The sequence below is a fragment of the Diaphorina citri genome, unplaced genomic scaffold (assembly GCF_000475195.1).
Source record: "Diaphorina citri unplaced genomic scaffold, Diaci psyllid genome assembly version 1.1 scaffold34, whole genome shotgun sequence".
In the NCBI taxonomy this organism is placed as follows: domain Eukaryota; kingdom Metazoa; phylum Arthropoda; class Insecta; order Hemiptera; family Psyllidae; genus Diaphorina; species Diaphorina citri.
In genome coordinates, this window is record NW_007377471.1 from 129,509 (window position 1) to 153,953 (window position 24,445).

Sequence of the window (24,445 nt, forward strand, 5' to 3'; positions counted from 1 at the left end):
TCAAATATTACAAAGATTTCAGGATAAAAACCTAACATGGTCAAATTTGAAAAAAGAAAAAGGAAGTCCTTTTAACTGTAAAAGGCTCTCACGTTTATTTCTTCATTCCAAATTAACTTCTCTTAAAAACGAACACAAAGATTTTCCTCCCTTAAAGAACCTCGAAGGGGAATCTTCCCCTTTCCTCTCTCCTATACTTCTTCCATGAGTAAGTTTGATATGAGTATGAATAATACATGAGTAGTATGAGTACGAGTATATCTCAAGGCTCAACAGGTTTCCTCGAGAGTGCGTCCTCAAAAAAACATGAAGTCGTGTTTCCTGTGTGAAGTATGAACGTTAAAACGGCTCAAGTGCTATAGAGCCGCCTCAAATGGGGTTTGGAGAGCAAATTTACGACTAACGTTAACTCTTATTACTAAACCACTAGATACTAGGAAATTGAAACCCCATATAACAGTTTAATATAGACTTCTTGAAAAAAAGCTGCTCCAAGCACTCCAAGGTACCTACCTATAAATCTTTTGTACCTAGTACCTACAAAAAGACTCAAATATTACAAAGATTTCAGGATAAAAACCTAACATGGTCAATTTTGAAAAAAGAAAAAGGAAGTCCTTTTAACTGTAAATGGCTCTCACGTTTATTTCTTCATTCCAAATTAACTTCTCTTAAAAACGAACACAAAGGAAAGACTCAAATATTACAAAGATTTCAGGATAAAAACCTAACATGGTCAAATTTGAAAAAAGAAAAAGGAAGTCCTTTTAACTGTAAATGGCTCCCACGTTTATTTCTTCATTCCAAATTAACTTCTCTTAAAAACGAACACGAAGATTTTCCTTCCTTGAAGGACCTCGAAGGGAAATCTTCCCCTTTCCTCTCTCCTATACTTCTTCCATGAGTAAGTTTGATATGAGTATGAATAATACATGAGTAGTACATCTCAAGGCTCAACAGGTTTCCTCGAGAGTGCGTCCTCAAAAAACATGAAGTCGTGTTTCCTGTGTGAAGTATGAACGTTAAAAAGGCTCAAGTGCTATAGAGCCGTCTCAAATGGGGTTTGGAGAGCGAATTTACGACTAACGTTAACTCTTGAGAAGTCCTGAGCTTAAACTTCTTCAAGTATTGAAGGCTACATTATCTAATCCTGGTAAAAGATATAGATGCCCAAGTAAAGCACCTGGCTGATTGTAAGCAATCATCACCAAACAATGATTTTATTATTGTTGGAATTCATACATAATATAACTATATAAGCATACATAATATAATATATACATAATACAAACAATGATTTTATTATTATTGGAATACATACATAAACATAATATAGGTAAGTATGTATTTCTTTAACGAGCATTTTATATCTATTCTAAGATAGGTAGTATGCTAGTATGTGTGTTGTACATAGGTATTATGCACTATCAGCAATTTGTATTTATCTCTTTTTGTAATAGGTTGCGTAAAAAAAAGAGAGATAAAATGCCCGGGAGGGAAAAAAAGAGTGAAATGTATTGTGTTCTGTGTATAATATTGAAGAATGAAGTGTGTTCTGGGTAGCTGCCGAGTAGTGCCGAGAGCTCGCTGTTTGAAGTACAATTATATTTATGTGAACGCCGTAAAACTATTAGAGTATGCAATGTGCTACATAAGAATGATTGGTGGAGATGACTCTTCTGTTTTGGTGGAGATGTCTGTTTAACTTTCTGTTCCTACTACCCAGTATTCATTTTTCGCTAAATCCCCTTTAGGGATGTTTTACAGTGTTATGGAATTACAAGAAGTACTATGAACTATTGCACCACTTGAAAATGATGAGGTGCCTAAGTAAGTTCTACCTATATCAGCACTAGATTTTAGATAGGTACCTAGGTATTATTTTGATGGTTGTAAAGAGCGATCTTATTTTATTACTTTTAGATTTTAAGAAGTCTTTCTCTGTGATTGTTTTCTATTACCTACATTTCTTTTTTTTCTTTTTAATAGCCAAGTAATATATATAGTTACCTAATTACCTAGGTAGGTATCAAGTTTTTACCTATCATTACCTATTAGGTACTTTTTTCTGTCGTACATGCCTATTTAACTATAAATGAATGCTTATGAAAAATACATTGATACCTGTTCATAATTAGATATGTACAGGGTGTTTATAAAAATTTTCTCAGACCTGGATTTCTCGAGAACTTTTTAGAATAAAGATACAGAATGTCCAACCAATGCCCGTCCTTATTATTTGTTAATATTTTATTACTTTGGAGGAGGGGATGAGGGAGGGAAGAAGGGGAGGGAGACAGATACATGCGTGTTCTCTACTCAAGAGGAATCAATACACACCATCGCAAAAAGGTACAAGGGGTGGATAGTCGTTCCCCCCTCGAAACAGGGGAAATATCCCTTCCCTCCTCAAACGAGGGAGATATACCCTCCCTCAACCCTCAAGGGGGGAGATATCTCTTCCCCCTTAAATCAGGGGACTAGGTAAAAGGGGGGGGGGAAGTTCCCAGCCCAGTTCCCACGGGGTGGCGGAGGGATTCAAAGGTTGGGGACGGAAAGGGGACAGTCAAGGGGTTGGGGATAGGAGGGGATTGAAAATGGAGGAGAGTCAAAGGTTGGGTACTGGAGGGGGACAGTAGGGGATTGAAATGGGGGAGGGCGAGTCCAAAGGTTGGGGACGGAAAGGAGGCAGGAGGGGATTGAAATGGGGAGGGCGAGTCTAAAGGTTGGGGACTGAAAGGAGACAGGAGGGGTTTGAGATGGGGGGGAGAGTCAAAGGAGAGTCAAAGGTTGGGTACTGGAGGGGGACAGTAGGGGATTGAAATGGGGGAGGGCGAGTCCAAAGGTTGGGGACGGAAAGGAGGCAGTAGGGGATTGAAATGGGGGAGGGCGAGTCCAAAGGTTGGGGACGGAAAGGAGACAGGAGGGGATTGAGATGAGGGGGGAGAGTCAAAGATTATATAGGGGAGGGGATTGGGGAGGATGAGTGTGTTTACAAGACAGGTAGTAAGAGACGCAACCTGTTAGTCAAAAGATACAACGCTCCAGTTGTAAACATAAACTGGGGTAAACAAACCCCGGTACTGTGCAAACAACAAAGTTACCTTCAAAACAGATCGGTGCAAAAAATTGGAAAATTTTCTTTTTATTTTAGTCCAAATTCTCGAAAAAGCTTCTTTTTATTTTAGACTTTTAGTCCAGTTCTTTTCAGAACACTAAAAGTACCCACTTCTAGGTACCTGTTTTAAAAATATGTTAATAATATCTTTTTTAAATAATAATATTTTATTAATTATGGATTACTTATGGAAAGGTTCCTTCGTATCTAATGAGCCTTGTCGACCACACCAATGTTCTTTCTACTGCAGCCAAAACAAGGTGCAATTTATCAAAAGCCAACTCATCAGAATCTTCATCTTCTTATTGTTTCAGAGAAGAGTCGAGTTACGACGACCCCAAATAAAATTGGGAAGTGTAGTAAACAAAGAAGAAGGTCCAGTTACAATTAATCAATATGGAGATTCAAACAACGAGGTCCTGTTTCAATTCCCTGTCTTACACCTTCACATTGGATTCAGAAACCTATGAGCTCTCAGAGAATCTTTCCTAGACCACCATGTCTAGTTTCGTACATCCCTCACATTAGATCCAGGACCTTTTTGAGCTCTCCCCAGTTTTGTCCTTGAAAGTCCTACCATGCCATAGGCATAGGCCTGCTGCAGGTCTATCTAAACATTAGATCGTAGTTTTCAACTTATCAAACGCAATCATGACTGACAATCTCCCCACCGAACGCTCATTTCGAAACCATTGTGATATTGTTTTTATAAAAGACAACTTTAGATTTAAAGAGCGTAGCCCCGTCCGTACAGAGTACTGGAAGATCATATCCTTCGTCATCGTGGTAGTTTTATTTTTCCTCGTCAACCTTAAGATTCGGATCCACGGAGCCAAATTGAAATACAGCAAGAGTTACGTTGATAGTTTCGTTTTCAGCTATAACGATAACGATAGACGAACTTGTTCCGAGTTTGAGGACAAGAGCAGATCCATGTATTTGTTTTTCAAGACCTTGTCGCACGACTTTCACAAGAGACCTGGGACGAAAGACAATGAAAGTTTGGCCCGAGTTATTGCTCAAGAAGGCGTTCAAGGTCCTTTTAAAGGCTCTAAAGAGACTGATGAAGCAGCTAACGACAATGTTGGAAGCACCAAAAGACCTTGTCGCACGACTTTCACAAGAGACCTGGGACGAAAGACAATGAAAGTTTGGCCCGAGTTATTGCTCAAGAAGGCGTTCAAGGACCTTTTAAAGGCTCTAAAGAGACTGATGAAGCAGCTAACGACAATGTTGGAAGCACCAAGGAGAATACTGGGAGCTCTAAGGACACTTCTGACGGTAAAAACAACATGGCTACCGAGAGAGAAATCAAAATGGCCGGAGCTTCTGCAAGGACAATCAAAAGACTAGTGAAAGGCTCGGAAGAATCAATCGAAGAGTTTCTCATGCCTGCAGTCATCATTTTACTACTGATGGCGCTCACCGCGAAGACAATATGGGATGTAACCGGAGACAATGTGAGTACATATTGGATTCTTGGTAGGTACTAGTGTAGAAGTCACGACAGTGAAAAAATTCTACAAAAAGAAGCTATCACAAATGAGCAGTTAATCATTATTATAGGGTTAGGTTAAAAACGAAAAGGAGCTTTTTTTCATTCTCATATTATCTTCTGAATAATTATCGATCATCATTTTACTACTGATGGCGCTCACCGCGAAGACAATATGGGATGTAACCGGAGACAATGTGAGTACATATTGGATTCTTGGTACCTACTACTTCAGAAGCCACGACAGTGAAAAAATTCTGCAAAAAGAAACTATCACAAATGAGCAGTTAATCATTATTATAGGGTTAGGTTAAAAACGAAAAGGAGCTTTTTTTCATTCTCATATTATCTTCTGAATAATTATCGATTTTTTTTTTTCACTTCAATTTTATCTATTAAATAACTTTCACTTATTTTGACCTAAAATACCTAGTCTCCATGATGAGATTTTCTTGTCAATTCCAAAATGTTACAAGAATGTATTCGAGAATAAGTTCCTAGTTGACCTAATACACACTTTTTCCTTCCAGAATGTCACCAAGAAGAAGCCCTCCATATCAAGCTTATCTAGACGACCTAGCCTGCGTCAAAACCTCTTGAGGAGAATCCTCTCCAGAGCGTTCTCCACACGCTCAGTTCTCGCATCCTGGGCTGCAAGGCGGGAATCAAGACTTTCCAGGCGGGACATGGTATTGCTGGCAGATGAGTCACGTCGCGAAGGAACCCTTGAGGAGAATGAGCGAAACCAACATGGCCGGACACCGGAGGCCGTCCTATAGCCGGCAAAACTCACAGCCGGATTTAAGAAGAAAAATGAGTACGTACCTGAATTTCTATCCCTCCTGTCACTTGTGAGTGGCGGGCTTCAGATGATGCAATAAAAATATTTAAAATCTAGTTCCATCTGATAGATTAGTTATCGATCAGTCGAACTTATCGGATAGAAATTCCCCACTCACGATGAGTTCTATCGTATGCGATAAAACTCATCGTGAGTGGCGAGCTTTTAGACTGTCGGAAAAAGGCAAAGTCCCTTTGCCAAAGGGACTTTTTATTCTCGTCCTAAAAGTAGGTAGATAGTATGAACTTTTTTCTCAAGAGGTTTTGAGAGGGAACTGTAACTACTGAAATCTTATCTTTCCGATATCACAGAGAAGCGCAGGATAGGAAAGCCTTTATTAGAAAGAACCTCATCTATTTAGGATTAGGTCTACCCGGCCGGAAAACGAAGCCGCGACCTAGCGCTTACAAGGCTTGCACGCTGCCCTCCAAGGTAACTCTTCTTGTTCTTCTTCTTTTACTACGTCTTTATCACTCAAGTGGGGTCGACCTTTTGAATCAACCTCTTCTCTTCCATGAGCCTCGGCCACTTGCCAACATATTCTAAAACATATTCATGTATTTAACTAGGCTGGCTAAAATGAGGTATAGTTAGATACCTTTACCCACACACAAAAAGCCCAAACTGAGGCTTAGGTGTAGGGGCTGGCCAGCCCCAAAGGACGGGTTGAGCTTCAACGAATCTAGATACCTTTAAACTTTTAACATTTCTTTATGGAAAAGTGGGCTAAAACTCTGAATCATAGAAAAGAGATAAGCAAAGTAGCAAACAACACTGAACAAGCAGCCTCAGAGTCTCCCACTCAAAGTACACAAGGATCTGCAGATGTTTGTTTCTCTGTTGTAGGAAACAACAGAGAAGAAAAAACCTTATTGCTTTGTTGAGTTTTAGTAGATGGTAGTTTACATATCTGTTGTAGAAATAAAATAAGTAATTGGGTAGTAATGCATTATAATAGTTTGGTAGGAATCAAAATTTGCAGTATGAATAGACAATATTAATAATATAAAGATATTGCCAACATGCTACTTCCTCAGATTTCTTTTTAAAACTGTATACTTCTCATGTTCTAGGTTTTAGTGTTACCTATGTATTTTAACTGTAAATAGGTATTTGTGCACACAGTGTGATCAAAGATTTCATGATCCAAGGAGGAGATTACACCAAAGGAGACGGAACTGGTGGTAAGTGGAAGAGTAATGCCAATGTATACAGTGGCTAGCAATATTGACTGATTTATCAAAATTTCTTCAACAAAAAGTTTCATATTACATCCTTCTCATGTTTGTGGCCTTTTCAAGTCTAGCTCTTAACATTTTAAAGATATTTTGTTTATAGACACACACACATGGACCAATGGCAGAAACTTGATTCAAGTGATGTCATAATTGAAGGGACTGGAATAGAAGGACAAATGGAGACAGGAGGAATAGGAAGAAAACATACAGGAGAAATAACATGAAAAGGAAATCATTTTTGTAAGTCTTACCAAATTCAGCAGCTTGGTCATTCAGTCCTTCCCTCCTAGAGCTCACAACTTGTGACTTCTTCCAATAATCTGGAAAAGAAAATACACAAACAAATTAGGTAAGTAGGCACCTACTTGTTTTAACAAAGCTGCTGGAGTATTTTCTGTCATCTGTGGTTGGCGTTGCAATTAAATCTCCTTCATCTTTCACCAAGAAGACAATCAAGAATTTGGTAAAATACCAAAATAAAAATTATGTACAGTAAAGGTAAAGCAAGATGAAATCTGACTCACCAACTTGCAATAAGTTCGATCTTCATATCAGCCTCCCAGTAACATTGTGGGTGGATTGGTGGAAGGATAGTCTTCTCCTTATAAATCTTCTGAGTTGATCTCGTTACCTACTTTCATAAATTTTCTCTTCCTACACTTGAAACAACTGGTAAAGTCTTCACTGGACCTCTGGACCACAAGATATGGAAAGACCACTGAATTAGGTATAATATTTACCTACGATTGGATTGAAGATTGAGCTACCTATTATGGGCAATCAAGCAATTTTCATTTCATGTCAAATTACTATTACATTACTAGGATTAGGATAGATCATTAGGAAAAGAAAAGCAAAAAAAATTAACTTTGATTTTGTGCGGTGTTGCCAAGTCTAGGAGGGGATCTCTGAAAAAAACCTCCCGGGATACAAAGAAAAACCTCTCAAATGAGATGAGGGAAAAAGTAAAAATGAAGTTGGGTGTTGGGTTGGTGACGAATTGAAATGAAAAAAAAAAAACAGGTAGGAACCTCTAGAAAAGATTTTTTTCTTCTCCTAATGGCGAAAAACACGGAAAAGTCCAAAAGTCGCATAACTCATCTGGTACACGTACAATCGAACCAAGCTCAAACTTGCTCCAAAGTTATATACTACCTACCTACGTTTTTTTACAGTGACTTATTCAGGTAACTACATTTCGGGGGCCCTACTCTCTCTCTCTCTCTCTCTCTCCCTCTCTCTCTCTCTCTCTGCCCCCCATACCTTTTTGCGATGGTGTGTATTGATTCCTCTTGAGTAGAGAACACGCATGTATCTGTCTCCCTCCCCTTCTTCCCTCCCCTTTTTTTCCCTCCCGGGCATTTTATCTCTCTTTTTTTTACGCAACCTATCACAAGAAGAGATAAATACAAATTGCTGATAGTGCATAATACCTATGTACAACACACATACTAGCATACTACCTCCAAGGACAACCGAGATACCAGTGTTTTTCAAGGCCTTTGATAACATTTTTTATTACGGTATGTGTAAGTTCAAGTGCAACAGAAGGAGTAGCCGGGGTCGAGAGTCTACGGAAAAAAAAATCATCCCCTCCTCCAAAGTAATAAAATAGTAACAAATAATAAGGACGGGCATTGGTTTGATATTCTGTATCTTTATTCTAAAAAGGTCTCGAGAAATCCAGGCCTGAGAAAAATTTTATAAACACCCTGTACATATGTAATTATGAACAGGTATCAATTATGGAAAAGTGGGCTAAAACTCTGAATCATAGAAAAGAGATAAGCAAAGTAGCAAACAACACTGAACAAGCAGCCTCAGAGTCTCCCTCTCAAAGTACACAAGGATCTGCAGATGTTTGTTTCTCTGTCGTAGGAAACAACAGAGAAGAAAAAACTAAGAAAAGCTTGGTAGCAGCCTATGAGAGTGATGAAGAACCAGAAGTTCAAGAAGAAACAGTATCTGGAGAAGAAAAACAGCAGATAGATTGGGATAAGTTGGCCTGTCTTATTTGTAAGAGACAATTTAATAGCAAAGACATCCTTAAGAAACACACTCAACTGTCAGAACTTCACAAAAGCAATTTGAAAATGTGGTATACATGTAGAAACTTGGATCCCAATGATGCTGTACACAGAGCTGTTCAATATAGAGATAGAGCCAAGGAAAGAAGATTGAAATATGGTGAACCTGAAGTACCACCTGCGTGCAAATTAAAAGCAAAATATTCTAAAGTTAAAGAAGCAACCGTAACATTTGAAGAGCCCACTAAGAAAGGCATTGGAGCAGATAATGTGGGTAATAAACTCCTCCAAAAAATGGGTTGGACTCAAGGCCAAGGTCTGGGGAAAACAAATCAAGGTCGAACATCTATCATAGAAGCGGAGGCTAGAATCAGTTCAGCTGGTTTAGGAACAAATGCCATTGGTATGACACCTGCTCCAGGAGAAACATATAAAGACTGTGTCAAGAAAATGATGAGAGCTCGTTATAGTCAAATTGATTAGGTCAGGTTTTCTACAAGAGTTTTCTGTTCTATCATTCTCTTATTCTCCACTGTCCCATGATAATTTTCCATTACTAATTTGAACGTTGAATCTCAATAAATTCAGGTTACTCAGGTACCTATCTAGATTAGATTCCATTCATTGGTGCAGTTGTTAACGCGTTGGACTTTGGATCTGGAGGTTGCCGGTTCGAGTCCAAGTAATGTCATAAAATTTATCTAGGTGAAATAATCGGGGAACGATGTTTGTGACAAGCATTTATATATGCTTAACACAATTAAAATTCCTTTTTTTTAGATTCCATTCATTTAGATTTCAGGAGGCACATATAAGTTCATATTTAACCAATATTTTTTCCCTGGTCTAATAGTCAATGCTCAATTTTGTCAGCTGAACACAGGTTCAACATTCAATGCTATGGAATTTTTGTGAACAGTTATGATTAAATTGGACATCTAAACTTATGTTGAATCTCAATAAATTCAGGTTACTCAGGTACCTATCTAGATTAGATTCCATTCATTTAGATTTCAGGAGGCACATAAGTTCATATTTAAACAATATTTTTTCCCTGGTCTAATAGTCAATGCTCAATTTTGAAGATATGAAGAATTGATTTTGTAAAACTATTAGCCGTCAGCTGACCACAGGTTCAACATTCAATGCTATGGAATTTTTGTGAACAGTTATGATTAAATTGGACATCTAAACTTACATGTAACGTTACTTTGTTATAAAACAAGATAGAACACACAATATCATTCATGAATTATTTGTTAAAATACAAAGTTTATTGCTTTGTTGAGTTTTAGTAGATGGTAGTTTACATATCTGTTGTAGAAATAAAATAAGTAATTGGGTAGTAATGCATTATAATACTTAGGTAGGAATCAAAATTTGCAGTATGAATAGACAATATTAATAATATAAAGGTATTGCCAACATGCTACTTCCTCAGATTTCTTTTTAAAACTGTATACTTCTCATGTTCTAGGTTTAAGTGTTACCTATGTATTTTAAGTGTAAATAGGTATTTGTGCACACTAATTCATAGTACCATAGTACTTCTTGTAATTCCATAACACTGTAAAACATCCCTAAAGGGGATTTAGCGAAAAATGAATACTGGGTAGTAGAAACAGAAAGCTAAGTTAAACAGACATCTCCACCAAAACAGAAGAGCTATCTCCACCAATCATTCTTATGTAGCACATTGCATACTCTAATAGTTTTACGGCGTTCACATAAATATATTATACTTCAATCACAGCGAGCTCTCGGCACTACTCGGCAGCTACCCAGAACACACTTCATTCTTCAATATTATACACAGAACACAATACATTTCACTCTTCATTTCTGTAAAGACCTCATAACCTACTTCACTCTTCATTTCTCTCCCGATTACACTATTGACTCTGCATTTCTGTCCAAGTCAAAATCTTCACTTTACTTCTCTCACCCTTGATTTTTTGTTCGGATCACTCTTCATTTCTGTCCAAAATAAAGTCCTCACCCTTCTTTTCTATCCACAATACAGTCTCCACTCTTTATTTCTATCCAAAACACACTCTTCATTTCTCTTCAGACCACACTTTTCGCACTTCATTTCTGTTTTTAATACAGTCTTTACTCTTCATTTCTGTCCGGAAATTCTTCACTCTTCAGTACCTCCGGATCATTCGGATTCGTCTCTTGGACTCCGGAGAATTCTGATCGTCCTCGCAACTGCTGTAGTCCAAAGCATATCCCCTCTTCAGTCCATCAGTGGGAGTCATATAGGATGCAGGCGCGGAGCATTGCCTTGTCAAGTCGCCACTGGAAACTTCTTTTACCATGCCTGGATAAGAATGGAAAGAAATCAGAGAAATGTTAAAAGCTTAAAGGTATCTAACTATACCTCATTTTGGCCAGCCTAGTTAAATACCTACATGATCTTTATTTACAAAATAAATATTATACAGATGGTAACAAACGTTATAGGTACAAAATAAAATTTGATCAAGGGTGGGTTTAATGCCTATGGCATGCTCTGAGAAGTCCTGAGCTTAAACTTCTTCAAGTATTGAAGGCTACATTACCTTATCCTGGTAAAAGATAGATACCTAAGTAAAGCACCTGGCTGGTTGTAAGCAATCATCACCAAACAATGATTTTGTTATTATTGGAATACATACATAATATAATATATACCTACATAATACAAACAATGATTTTATTATTGTTCTAATTTCTAATTCTAATTTTATTTTTTATTTCAATGATTTTATTATTGTTCTAATTTGTTGGAATACATATGTACATAATATAAGTAATACTTTACCAAGCATTTTATATCTATTCTAAGATACATAGGTAGTATGCTAGTATGTACATAGGTATTATGCACTATCAGCAATTTGTATTTATCTCTTTTTGTAATAGGTTGCGTAAAAAAAAGAGAGATAAAATGCCCGGGAGGGATATCAGCACTAGATTTTAGATAGGTACCTAGGTATTATTTTGATGGTTGTAAAGAGCGATCTTATTTTATTACTTTTAGATTTTAAGGAGTCTTTCTCTGTGATTGTTTTCTATTACCTACATTTTTTTTCTTTTTAATAGCCAAGTAATATATAGTTACCTAATTACCTATGTAGGTATCAAGTTTTTACCTATCATTACCTATTAGGTACTTTTTTCTGTCGTACATGCCTCTTTAACTATAAATGAATGCTTATAAAAAATACATTGATACCTGTTCATAATTAGATATGTACAGGGTGTTTATAAAATTTTTCTCAGACCTGGATTTCTCGAGAACTTTTTAGAATAAAGATACAGAATATCAAACCAATGCCCGTCCTTATTATATTTGTTAGTATTTTATTACTTTGGAGGAGGGGATGATTTTTTTTTCCGTAGACTCTCGACCCCGGCTGTTCCTTCTGTTGCACTTGAACTTACACATACCGTAATAAAAAATGTTATCAAAGGCCTTGAAAAACACTGGTATCTCGGTTGTCCTTGGCATTAGGGGGGCAGAGAGAGAGAGAGAGAGTCGGGCCCCCGAAATGTATAGTTACCTGAATAAGTCACTGTAAAAAAACGTAGGTAGTAACTTTGGAGCAAGTTTGAGCTTGGTTCGATTGTACGTGTACCAGATGAGTTATGCGATTTTTGGATTTTTCCGTGTTTTTCGCCATTAGGAGAAGAAAAAAATCTTTTTTAGAGGTCCCTAGGTACCTGTTTTTTTTTTTCATTTCAATTCGTCCCCAACCCAACTTCATTTTTACTTTTTCCCTCATCTCATTTGAGAGGTTTTTCTTTGTATCCCGGGAGGTTTTTTTCAGAGATCCCCTCCTAGACTTGGCAACACCGCACAAAATCAAAGTTAATTTTTTTTTGATTTTTGAAGATTGATTTTTTTTGCTTTTCTTTTCCTAATCCTAAATTTGACATGAAAATTGCTTGATTGCCCATAATAGGTAGCTCAATCTTCAATCTAATCGTAGGTAGATATTATACCTAATTCAGTGGTCTTTCCATATCTTGTGGTCCAGTGAAGACTTTACCAGTGGTTTCAAGTGTATAGTCTCTTTAGAGCCTTTAAAAGGTCCTTGAACGCCTTCTTGAGCAATAACTCGGGCCAAACTTTCATTGTCTTTCGTCCCAGGTCTCTTGTGAAAGTCGTGCGACAAGGTCTTGAAAAACAAATACATGGATCTGCTCTTGTCCTCAAACTCGGAACAAGTTCGTCTATCGTTATCGTTATAGCTGAAAACGAAACTATCAACGTAACTCTTGCTGTATTTCAATTTGGCTCCGTGGATCCGAATCTTAAGGTTGACGAGGAAAAATAAAACTACCACGATGACGAAGGATATGATCTTCCAGTACTCTGTACGGACGGGGCTACGCTCTTTAAATCTAAAGTTGTCTTTTATAAAAACAATATCACAATGGTTTCGAAATGAGCGTTCGGTGGGGAGATTGTCAGTCATGATTGCGTTTGATAAGTTGAAAACTACGATCTAATGTTTAGATAGACCTGCAGCAGGCCTATGCCTATGGCATGGTAGGACTTTCAAGGACAAAACTGGGGAGAGCTCAAAAAGGTCCTGGATCTAATGTGAGGGATGTACGAAACTAGACATGGTGGTCTAGGAAAGATTCTCTGAGAGCTCATAGGTTTCTGAATCCAATGTGAAGGTGTAAGACAGGGAATTGAAACAGGACCTCGTTGTTTGAATCTCCATATTGATTAATTGTAACTGGACCTTCTTCTTTGTTTACTACACTTCCCAATTTTATTTGGGGTCGTCGTAACTCGACTCTGGGAATTTTTTTTTTTTTTTTTTTTTTTTTTTTTATGGTCAGTTTTTGTGCCCAAACATGTTTGAAGGCAGAACCTAAAGACAAAGTTTCTGCCATTGGTCCATGTGTGTGTGTCTTTAAACAAAATATCTTGAAAATGTTAAGAGCTAGATTTGAAAAGGCCACAAATATGAGAAGGATGTAACATGAAACTTTTTGTTGAAGAAAATTTGATAAATTGGTCAATATTGCTAGCCACTGCTTATACATTGGCATTACTCTTCCACTTACCACCAGTTCCGTCTCCTTTGGTGTAATCTCCTCCTTGGATCATGAAATCTTTGATCACACGGTGGAATTTACTGCCCTTGTAGCCTTGGCCTTCTGGTCTCTTGGCTAATTCAATTATGAAAGTAGGTAACGAGATCAACTCAGAAGATTTATAAGGAGAAGACTATCCTTCCACCAATCCACCCACAATGTTACTGGGAGACATATGAAGATCGAACTTATTGCAAGTTGGTGAGTCAGATTTCATCTTGCTTTACTTTTACTGTACATAATTTTTATTTTGGTATTTTACCAAATTCTCGGTTGTCTTCTTGGTGACAGATGAAGGAGATTTAATTGCAACGCCAACCACAGATGACAGAAAATACTCCAGCAGCTTTGTTAAAACAAGTTGGTACCTACTTACCTAATTTGTTTGTGTATTTTCTTTTCCAGATTATTGGAAGAAGTCACAAGTTGTGAGCTCTAGGAGGGGAGGACTGAATGACCAAGCTGCTAAATTTGGTAAGACTTACAAAAATGATTTCCTTTTCATCGGTTTTACCAAACAGACCGATTTCAATTTTGCCCACATTGACTTCACCAATTTGGATTTGGAACCATACCTGTAACAAACAAAAATCACATCAATTGCAATACTTTTTCATTAGGTACCTACCTTTTAAAGGTTCCTCATACATATTGGTAATAGGAAGTAAAAAGATGAGGTTCTAGGTACTCCAGGAAATCTTATAATAGGGTCTACAAGTTCATGTTCAAATGTTTGGTGACTTCTGGGCATACTTGGAGATTGTAAACAGTCTATAAATGAGTGTACTCAGAGGTCAGCAAACATTTCAACATGAACCATAGCCCCAGGTCCAAGAGGGGCAAACTGACACTCTAGTAGACATTTCATTTGTTGGCATGAGTACAAGGTCATCAAGTTCTAACAAGCAGTTACTTAGGTACCTCCAGTTCATTTGATTAACATGGGTACCTACTATCTGCCCAGTGGCCACATACAATCAGTAACAAGCTATTTACTTCTGAGTTGGATGCAATTGATAGGAAGTAAGAATGAAGGTCAATACAAAGAAAAAAGAGAAAAACCTACAAAGTGAAAGTTTAAATGTCTGTAGTTTCATGCTTGTTTGAGAATGCTTGGAGACTGTTCTGGCACTCTCTACAAGCATTCTCAAAGGCAACATGAGATTGTAGATGTGCCTTAATCAAAGCTACCAATGAAATTAATTAAAAGAGAGGCCAATTGTTTTCAGTTTTAACCATTTTCATTATGTAGGTATCATATATTCATAGAAGCTTAACCCATCCTTTAGGACTGTTTGCCTGTACACCTATCCATGGTAGGTATGGTACGGTACCTAACATCTTGCTACATACCTACCCACACACTTTTTTTTCTATTGATTTTAAGGGAGATACATCTGTGGGTATCACCATACCGTTTCAAATGTGTTTATTTGATCTACCCACACACACGAGAGTTAATGAGCTACTCAGGTACCATGTAGTATTATTGTATTGAGAGGATTAGCACAACACCTTACAGAACAGGATATTAAAACAGCAACATTGAGTGCTGGTGTAGCTAGTAAAGATGTTAGACTAATGAGGAAAAAGGACAAAGGTTCATCTAAAGGAGTGGCTTTTGTAGAATTCTACTCAGTAGAAGATGCTCAAAGGCTTCTTATCACTCAAAATGGTGAACTTATGGTTAGAGGTCAATACAGAGCTATCATGCAATATTTTGAAAGCTCTGACTGGTATTGTAAGTGTGGTGTACGTAATTACAAGAAGCGAGAGTCTTGTTTGAAGTGTGGGAACACTGATATCTGTCCTCGTCCAACCAATATTGTCATAATTACTTGTCTGCCTTATGATGTAACAGAAGCTAAACTATTAGAAATTGTCAATAAAAACTGTGACCTTGCAATAAAATGTCTCCGACGGACAAGAGATGGGACCTGTTTCATTGAAGTGAACAATACAACGGATGCCATACAGCTGTACAACACATTAGGTTCTGTGAATTTGAAGGTAGGATTCTATAGACACAAGAATATTCCAAGTACTGGAAGTTCATCCGCTAGTTCTGCAGTTGCAGCAGCTCAGTGGAATAACACTTTAGCTGATGTGCCAAGACTAGCAGAATATAGTGCAAGCTTGTATGCCAAAACACCTGAGGAAAAACAAAAGTTCTTACAATACTACACACAGTACTATGCTAAACTAATAACAGAAGGCAAGTCTGTAGACATTTCTCAGGAAACTCCTGATGGGTCAGGGAATACAAAGTATCCTGCTCCTGATGTTAGCTCATTTCAGTATGATCAAACTTCAGGTTACTATTATGATGCTTTAACAAAACTTTACTATGATGCCAATACTCAGTACTTTTACAACTCCAAGACTAACAACTACCTCTATTGGGACTCCACAAATAGTACTTATTACAATGTACCCAAGACAATTAAGGATGAATCTGTCAAGGAATCAACATCAGGTGTAGAAAATACAGAAGAAAATGTTGAGACTGCAAAGAAACCAGATGACAGAGATAAAGTAAAAGTTGCCAAGCGTGTTGCAAAAGATATGGAAAAGGTTAAATGGCTTTATAGGTTAAAAGAAAAAAAAAAAAAAAAAAAAGGAAGAAGAAGAACAGTGGACAGAGATAACAATTGCCAGTGATGATGAAATACATTATGATTTAATTTAGTTTCAGTACCTATTTACTCAATTAGATTCTAGCATTTATTTTATTGTTTTACTTTCTAGCTATCAATATGATGAAGCTTCGAGAACCATCTGTCCTGATATTCTCAACCAAGAGACAGATCAGGACATGATTATATCCGTATCCTCAGCAAGTCCATACAATTTCAGTTTCTCTCTAGTGACATACCTGTCTCATGATTTTGTTGTAAGGTAAGTGAAAAGTGTGAAAATAAACTATGTCTCTGTTTTGGAAGTACAGCCTATACATGGTTTGTTGTTGTAGCAGCAGTGGGAAAATAAACAATGTCTCTGTTTTGGCAGTCCATTCTTATACATGGTTTGTTGTTGTAGTGGTGTAGTTGCACCAAGGGAGTTGATAGTCTCTACCCACGATCACTTGGCTTGTTCAGAAAATAAACAATGTCTCTGTTTTGGCAGTCCATTCTTATACATGGTTTGTTGTTGTAGTGGTGTAGTTGCACCAAGGGAGTTGATAGCCTCTATCCACGATCACTTGGCTCGTTCGAAACTGCAGTTAACCATCATGAGGACCTGTGCTTTTCCTTTAAGGTTTGACTGCTCTGATCCCTCCTTATAGTCCCACAGCAAGACACTGGTTTGTTCCCTGTTTAAGGTCCCCCCGTTATACATGGTTTAATAAAATCTTCCAACTTAAACTCAGATTGTGGTCCTGGTCATGACGAGTGTTTGAGGGGAAATCCGGCTCAAAGAGTTTTGATAGAGGGATTTGTAACTGCGAAGGTCTTATCATCTTGAAGAGAGAAGGTTGTGCAAATCTACTTAGTGTGCTGACCACTCGACCACGTAGGTTGCACGGTTTCCTTATGACCATTACTGTGTTAAGTACATCTCTTGTCTTTCCTATTTTTCAGGCTATCTGATCAGCGACATCTGATGGCATCTCCATCGGAGCCGATATTCTACAACTTCCAGTTTGATCACATGACTGAGTCAGTTCTCCTCGTTGTAGAATCTAGTGATGAACTCTGTATGACCCTGTCTGTGCAGAATATAAGCTGCCCCGTTGTAGATCTGGAACGCAACGTGCAGTACAGGGGCCAGTGGCAGACTGTTAGCTCAAAAGGTAAAGTTTTCCTTGCCCTTGGGGTCAGTTTAATTTGAAGAAACCATTTACTTCGATTCCTGGTGGGGTCGAAGTTTTTTTGGCTCTGTTGCTTGGAGTGGAATTTTAATTGTGTTAAGCATATTTCAGGGGTCAGTGGCAGACTGTCAGCTCAAAAGGTAAAGTTTTCCTTGCCCTTGGGGTCAGTTTAATTTGAAGAAACCATTTACTAATGAACATTCGTAACGGACGGCACGACAGCAACGGGTTCGATTCCTGGTGGGGTCGAAGTTTTTTCGGCTCTGTTGCTTGGAGTGGAATTTTAATTGTGTTAAGCATATTTAAATGCTTATCACAAACATCGTTCCCCGATTATTTCACCTAGATTAATTTTATGACATGACTTGGATTCGAACCACCAACCTCCAGATCCAAAGTCCAACGCGTTAACAACTGCACCACTGAGGTTGGTTCTGTTGCTTGAAGTGAGCACAATTGAGTAGCTATGTTAATCGTGTGAGTAGCCAGTGGCGGCATCACCAGTGTAAAAAGATTATTGAAAGATGGAAATTGATTGCAAAGGAATTATTGCTGGCTGATAATTATTTTATAATATTTGTTCGCAGGTGGTATGCTGCTGAAAAAGTCAGACTTCCCACTGGGTCTGTTCATAGTGTTCGTAGTCCATTCAGATGACTACGACTGTTCCGGTCACAAGGGCAGCTTTCAGTTCAAAAGGAACAAGGCCATCTCCTTTTCTATCGAGAAAAATATCAGTGATGAAAACTATTTGATCGCATCGCTCGCTCTCCTGTCGATATTTGCCGGGATCTATGTCGTGGCCTTCTTCATTGGAATCAAATGTATACGATGCTGTCCGAGTATGTATATGTAAGCGAAATATTTTGTCACTTTTTTAATAATGATGTTTGCATTTTTCTAAAGGGTGTCCCAATCGATTTTCTTCTTTGACTTGTCTGTTTCCTTCACCTCTAACAGTTAGTCCGATTTTGATGAAATTTTGCATTTCCCCCTCCTTTACAGCGTCTTTGTTTTCTGTATTTCAGCCCGTCTCCGGCTGATATCCTTAGTCCTGAAGAACCTACCGTGAGCACTATTAGTCCTATTGCTGAAATTGCCGTGACCAGAGCATGTACGTACATCAGGGAATTCAATTCCATTCAATTTTTATTGTAATCCCATCAGGATAAAATCCGCCCCGGGCGGGAATCGAACCCGCGGCCTAGCGCTTACGAGGCAGACGCACTACCAACTAAGCTAACTAGGCTGGCTGTCACTTTTTTAATAATGATGTTTGCATTTTTCTAAAGGGTGTCCCAATCGATTTTCTTCTTTGACTTGTCTGTTTCCTTCACCTCTAACAGTTAGTCCGATTTTGATGAAATTTTGCATTTCCCCCCCTTCTTTACAGCGTGTTTATTTTCTGTATTTCAGCCCGTCTCCTGCTGATATCCTTAGTCCTGAAGAACCTACCGTGAGCACTATTAGTCCTATTGCTGAAATTGCCGTGACCAGAGCATGTACGTACATCAGGGAATTCAATTCCATTCAATTTTTATTGTATTGTTAATATTGGGAACAAACGACCTCGGAGTTACCTTCAAAACAGGCATAAGAGGTTTGATAGGGAACTGTAACTGATAGGAGACACGATAGGAGAAAGCCAGCCTTAACAAGAACGAATCTCATCTACATATTTGGGATAACCATCAGGATAAAATCCGCCCCGGGTGGGAATCGATCCCGCGCCCTACCGCTTACAAGCCAGACGCTGTACCTACCAAGCTAACTAGGCTGGCTAAAATTCAAAGTTTACTGAGCAAGGTTCGTATTCGAAGCATTAAAAAAACCGCTTTGGAGTTGATCCCGGTACCTTCTAATTGAAAACCTGTACCTCTTGTGTCCGCAGGGCATTCAATAAAATATTTGTACATTGGATTGGAAACCAGTTTATTTACTTGTTTTATTTTCTGAAGCCAAAATTATTTGTCTTTGATTTCTTTATTGAGGATCAGGAATTCATATTACATAAATGCCTACCTATTTTAAGGAATGTAGTGATTGCAAAATGATGGAGTATCTTGGTATTCCTGAGAATTGAATATGTTAGGTGGAGGGACACATTTTAGGAAGGATTTTCAAATTCGTTTAAAACACTTAAATAGAAAAATAAAATTTTATTTAAAAAAAGTATGAAAATAAAATAGGTCGTAAATGCTAGTGACTCAGTGGAAATCATGGACTATGAATGATCAATTGATGATCATTCTGATAAACGATGGTTTCACATTCAATTAACGAAATGCGCATTAATTTAAATTAAAAGAGAAAAATATAAATAATTGAAATATTGATATCTTTTGCCATTTTCTAGAAGTAGAGATCAAAGTTTAATAAAAAATAATGTATAAAATACTTTAAAAAGACTAATAATTATCTCAACAAAAGTTGAATATGATTATACTGTTCGTGAAAACCTAGGTAGAATAAATTTTCAAAAAATAGGAATTGATAGGTGGTCGAATGGAGTTATTTATTGCAGTAATGTCTAATTGTCTACCCTAGACAAGTGATCAGCTAAATAGAAAGATATCAATATTTTCAACTTTATGGCAAGAGGGAAATCCATGGGATTTAATTAGAAAGCATCATCCTTTTCAACAGAGAATGGCTCTTCGACTGGGGTGTGGCCACAGTCTACAATGGTAACACCTTGTACAGGTCTGTCGCGGCCGTCAGTTTCAGAGGACTCAATTTTCTTGACAATGTCCTGGAACAAAGAAGAGCAGGGTGAAGTTTAGAATAATAGTAAAATCAATTTTATTAGACAGTGACCAGTAGGACGGTCAACACGATGGCAGCAAAGGCACAGGTCTTTTTGTTCACGAACGGCTTCATCTTTCTTCTGATGGCTTGCCACAGCTCAATGATGAAATGATTAGTGTAGTGCTCGCTCTAGGCTTTGTTATCTCGTCATCAAAAAACAGCGATAAGGTGATGAGATGGCCTGCCAACAAATGAACAAATCACAATAACTCCGGAAGTGAGAAATCTAAACAACCGAGGGTCGAAAGTCGAATCGGCGAGCCCTATGTTCTATTGTTCTCTGATTGTTACTTTTTAAGGAATGAACGCGGCCATCAGCAAAATCAGAATGACCTTGTGTCCGCAGGGCATTCAAGTGATTCCTCTCTAGATGAGACAGACATTGACTTCCTACATGATCGAGATAACGACAAGGATGTGTTCAGGTAAGAGTCGTGAACCCGGGTCTCTCGATTAAAAGTCGAGCTAAGCTTATACGAAGATTTGAGGCTTACAAAAATTTTGGAGTCCGTTTGAACCCTTTTTCAGCTTGACCCATTTTTTTTTTTTCTTAAAGGCTTTATGGCAGGATGACTTTAATAATGTCCGACACATATTCCTCAATTTTTGGTTTCATTTTACATGTTTTATGTTTTCATCTAAGCAATTTATGTTTGTACAATATGGAACAATAAATAAAAATACAAATAGACAATTTTCATAATTTCCGACACATTTGTTCCTCTTCTTCCCTCAGAACCAAAACGTTCCTGTTCGTGAGTGACCTGTCCAGAAAGGAGCACCGCGTATTGAGTGCCAAAGCTCAGCTCTACTTCTGGAACTTGATCACCGTGGCTATATTCTACTCCTTGCCTGTTGTTCAGCTGGTACTTACCTATCAAAAGGTAAGTTGGCAGAAGGCACCTTTCTTTACTGTTGCTGATTTATTCAGCTGGTGTAGTGCTTGTTGTTGACTAAGTGGCACCCCGACAGATCCGCAAATCCGGCAGAAGGCAAAAGGCAACTGTATGAGGTCTTTATAAGAAAAGCCAATATTACATGCTTTTATTTGACTTGAGATCTCCGTTTGTATGCACCTATCGGTCAAATCTTGCAACTAACTTTTTGAGTCACTTTTAATTGACTTGAAACTTTTTCGGCATGTTTGATACAGGGATTTGTAACAGAGAAGATCTTATCGTCTTAAAATCGATGAGAGAAGGAGGGCAACAGTGCAACAGATAAGGTTCATTCTCGGAACGGCTAGCTTTCTCTTATCCTGTCTTCCTTCTGCTTTCGCTTTCGGGACGATTAGACCTTAAAACAGTTATAGTTAGTTCTCTGTATGGAGCCTTTTTTAAAAAATATCTTTTTTTTTCAGGTTCTGAATGATTCGGGTAATGAAGACATGTGCTATTACAACTACCTGTGCTCACACCCCTTCTGGAACCTCAGTGATATCAACCATATATTTTCCAACATTGGCTACGTGTTCCTTGGGTTCCTGTTTATTCTCATTACTGTCAATAGAGAGCGCGCTTCCCTACCCAATAATAAGGTGAGTTATAATATCATATTTATCATATGCTGAAATACACTTTTGGGATTCGCTGCAGGCAACTGGAAAACTTCTAGCCGGTTTTGAAAAAGTTTTGCTCGTAGTTTTATAAAGCTCAGAGATAGGAAGTTAAAAGGGTCGAGTGATTTGGGATTTGAAAGATTTCACATGCCTTCAGGCACACTCCATTTCTCAAGGGTTCTGGACACTCTACACTAGTCTAGACTCTAGATTTACTTTGCTCTTGGGATCAATTTAATTTGGAGAAACCCATTTAATTCAGGTACTTAAAAATACATGAATATTGAAAGCTAAGGATGGTTTCAAAGATTTTCCATTTTCCTGACTGAAAGAAAACTCCACTGTCTCTCTCTCTCCCCCCACTGTCTCTCTCTCTCTCTCTCTCCCTCTCTCTCTCTCTCTCTCTCTCTCCGTCTCTCTCTCCTCCTAATACCTCTCTTGTGTTGTTTTTTCTGTATGATGGGCTCTTCAAATCAGTCATTAAGTCTCAAACCCGAGTCTTTAAGTACATATCTTATACGATTTTCTCATACCATGGTACCTTGTAGAGGTTTTCTCATAAAAGAGTATTTAGAGAGGTACCTACATACGTACTCTGAAGGTACTCTCGTAATTGATGCACGTACCATAGATCGCGTGCGATTTTTCCTAAGTAAGGGTTAGAGCTATGTACATATTACCCACATATGTCAATATGTAATATGTATGTACCTTTGTACGTACATCATTATAATAAGGTTCCTGAGCTATGCATCATTTCATAAGTACCTACCTAGTATAGGTACGTTGATTGTACATTTACGAGGAAACAAGCTGGGCCCGTCCCTCTGGGAATTTTTTAGCCCGTAGTTTATTCGATCGTGATTAGAGAAAATCAGTACCTATGTACCTACCTAATTTGTTTAATATTCAGTTTATTATTATTCTTGATTTGATTTTTTGATTTTACTTTCATCATGTGATGATTTAAAATCAAGACTAGAGGGAGAACGGGCTCTAGTCTTGATCGTGAGTTTCATCCGATTTTTTTCCGAATGTCCTGTAGGCAATGTAATTTAAATGAGAGTGTTCCTACTACACACGACACGATTTTTTCCCGAACGACAAGTAGGAACGGGCTCTAAGACCATCTTAACAGTGATATATTGCCATATTGTCCCCGATATTCGATGTGTTATAATAAGGAATCAAACATTGTGTTAAGGAAATGTAAAAAAAGAGAAAATCATGCTTGAAATGAATGCCGTGGACCTGAGCTGTTTCCTCCTCAGTCGGTACATAATTTAGCTATTGTACTAAAGTTTTAGACGAGGAGGATTCAGCTCTAAGTACATCATTACTGTGATGGAATGACCAAAGATGTAAACATATACATAAATACATGTGTATATTGCATATATATAAAAAAAACGAGTACCTATGTACCTACCTAATTTGTTTAATATTCAGTTTATTATTATTCTTGATTTGATTTTTTGATTTTACTTTCATCATGTGATGATTTAAAATCAAGACTAGAGGGAGAACGGGCTCTAGTCTTGATCGTGAGTTTCATCCGATAATTGATTTCTTTTTTTCATCTTGTTGCTCTCTTGTTTCCAGACACAAGTTTCATGTACGTGATCGCTATGCTGTCTCTATTGAAGATCTACCAGTCTCGTCATCCCGACATCAATGCCACAGCCTACTCCACATTTGTCGCCCTGGCGTTTGTTATCTTCGTCGGTATGGTTGGCGTTCTGGATGAGACGTTTAACTTCTATGTGATCTTCACAGTCATTCATGTGTTGGTGTGCATGGTGCTTTCCGCCCAGATCTACTATATGGGACGCTGGAAACTGGGTAAGTATTGAGGGTTAGGTAGCATACAAAATTGAATGGGAGTTCTGGACGAGACGTTTTACTTCTTTGTGTAGCAATGGGGATTTTTACATCTTTTGAGGTATCTTTTCATTGGATCTTTTTTCTTTCAATTTTTGATTATTTCCTACTTTCCTACGATTAGGTAGCTTGCAAAAAAGACCTTCATATATGAGCGAATTCGTTGGGTATCTTAATGGGTATGGTCGGGATTCAACATTGCATATATATAAAAAAAACGAAATCATCGTGTTAACGAGTCCTTGTGGCCAGTACGAATCCTAATAATTGACATCCTCATGACTTCATAGCTTCATACATCATATTTACCTTGAACTCTGATAATGTGTTCAGTCAATCAAATCAAGAATAATAATAAACTGAATATTAAACAAATTAGGTAGGTACATAGGTACTGATTTTCTTAAATCACGATCGAATAAAGTACGGGCTAAAAAATTCCCGGAGGGACGGGCCCAGCTTGTTTTTTTTTTATTTTTTTAGAAATCAACCAATCAGATGGCTTAATTCAAAAGTTCACCTCAAACCGAATTTTAACTCACTTTGTGGAACCGGCCACAATTGTGCC

At 37.9% G+C, this 24,445-nt stretch overlaps 4 protein-coding genes and 1 long non-coding RNA gene across 5 annotated transcripts in view; 4 read left to right on the forward strand and 1 right to left on the reverse strand.

Annotated features, from left to right (window-relative positions):
- The first annotated feature begins 3,769 nt into the window (after nucleotides 1-3,769).
- LOC108252694 lies at nucleotides 3,770-5,468 on the forward strand. Its single transcript, XM_017445100.1, has 4 exons — nucleotides 3,770-4,129; nucleotides 4,219-4,578; nucleotides 5,144-5,208; nucleotides 5,339-5,468. Exons 1-4 carry the CDS (start codon nucleotides 3,770-3,772, stop codon nucleotides 5,466-5,468), a joined length of 915 nt encoding a protein of 304 aa, XP_017300589.1.
- Nucleotides 5,469-6,832: 1,364 nt separating this feature from the next.
- LOC113468480 lies at nucleotides 6,833-7,530 on the reverse strand. Its single transcript, XR_003392219.1, has 2 exons — nucleotides 7,217-7,530; nucleotides 6,833-7,012 (listed from the first exon to the last, which is right to left on the reverse strand). It is a non-coding gene; the product is annotated as an uncharacterized LOC113468480 (long non-coding RNA).
- Nucleotides 7,531-8,437: 907 nt separating this feature from the next.
- Nucleotides 8,438-10,250, forward strand: LOC103511698 (RNA-binding protein 5-like). The gene is made up of 2 exons (XM_017445102.2): nucleotides 8,438-9,307; nucleotides 9,689-10,250. The coding sequence occupies exon 1, from the start codon at nucleotides 8,438-8,440 to the stop codon at nucleotides 9,200-9,202; it is 765 nt and encodes a 254-aa protein (XP_017300591.1). The 3' UTR covers nucleotides 9,203-9,307; nucleotides 9,689-10,250.
- Nucleotides 10,251-14,548: 4,298 nt separating this feature from the next.
- On the forward strand, nucleotides 14,549-16,480 carry LOC103511708 (RNA-binding protein 10-like). Its single transcript, XM_008476447.1, has 2 exons — nucleotides 14,549-14,581; nucleotides 15,293-16,480. Exons 1-2 carry the CDS (start codon nucleotides 14,549-14,551, stop codon nucleotides 16,478-16,480), a joined length of 1,221 nt encoding a protein of 406 aa, XP_008474669.1.
- A 68-nt stretch (nucleotides 16,481-16,548) lies between these two features.
- Nucleotides 16,549-24,445, forward strand: part of LOC103511579 (SID1 transmembrane family member 1-like) — a 32,132-nt gene continuing 24,235 nt past the window's right edge. Inside the window, exons 1-7 of the mRNA XM_026825396.1 lie at nucleotides 16,549-16,717; nucleotides 17,401-17,612; nucleotides 18,218-18,482; nucleotides 19,047-19,132; nucleotides 20,785-20,863; nucleotides 21,175-21,322; nucleotides 21,799-21,975. Of these exons, the coding sequence (XP_026681197.1) occupies nucleotides 16,635-16,717; nucleotides 17,401-17,612; nucleotides 18,218-18,482; nucleotides 19,047-19,132; nucleotides 20,785-20,863; nucleotides 21,175-21,322; nucleotides 21,799-21,975 (1,050 nt within the window). The 5' untranslated portion in view covers nucleotides 16,549-16,634. The remainder of the gene's footprint in view (nucleotides 16,718-17,400; nucleotides 17,613-18,217; nucleotides 18,483-19,046; nucleotides 19,133-20,784; nucleotides 20,864-21,174; nucleotides 21,323-21,798; nucleotides 21,976-24,445) is intronic.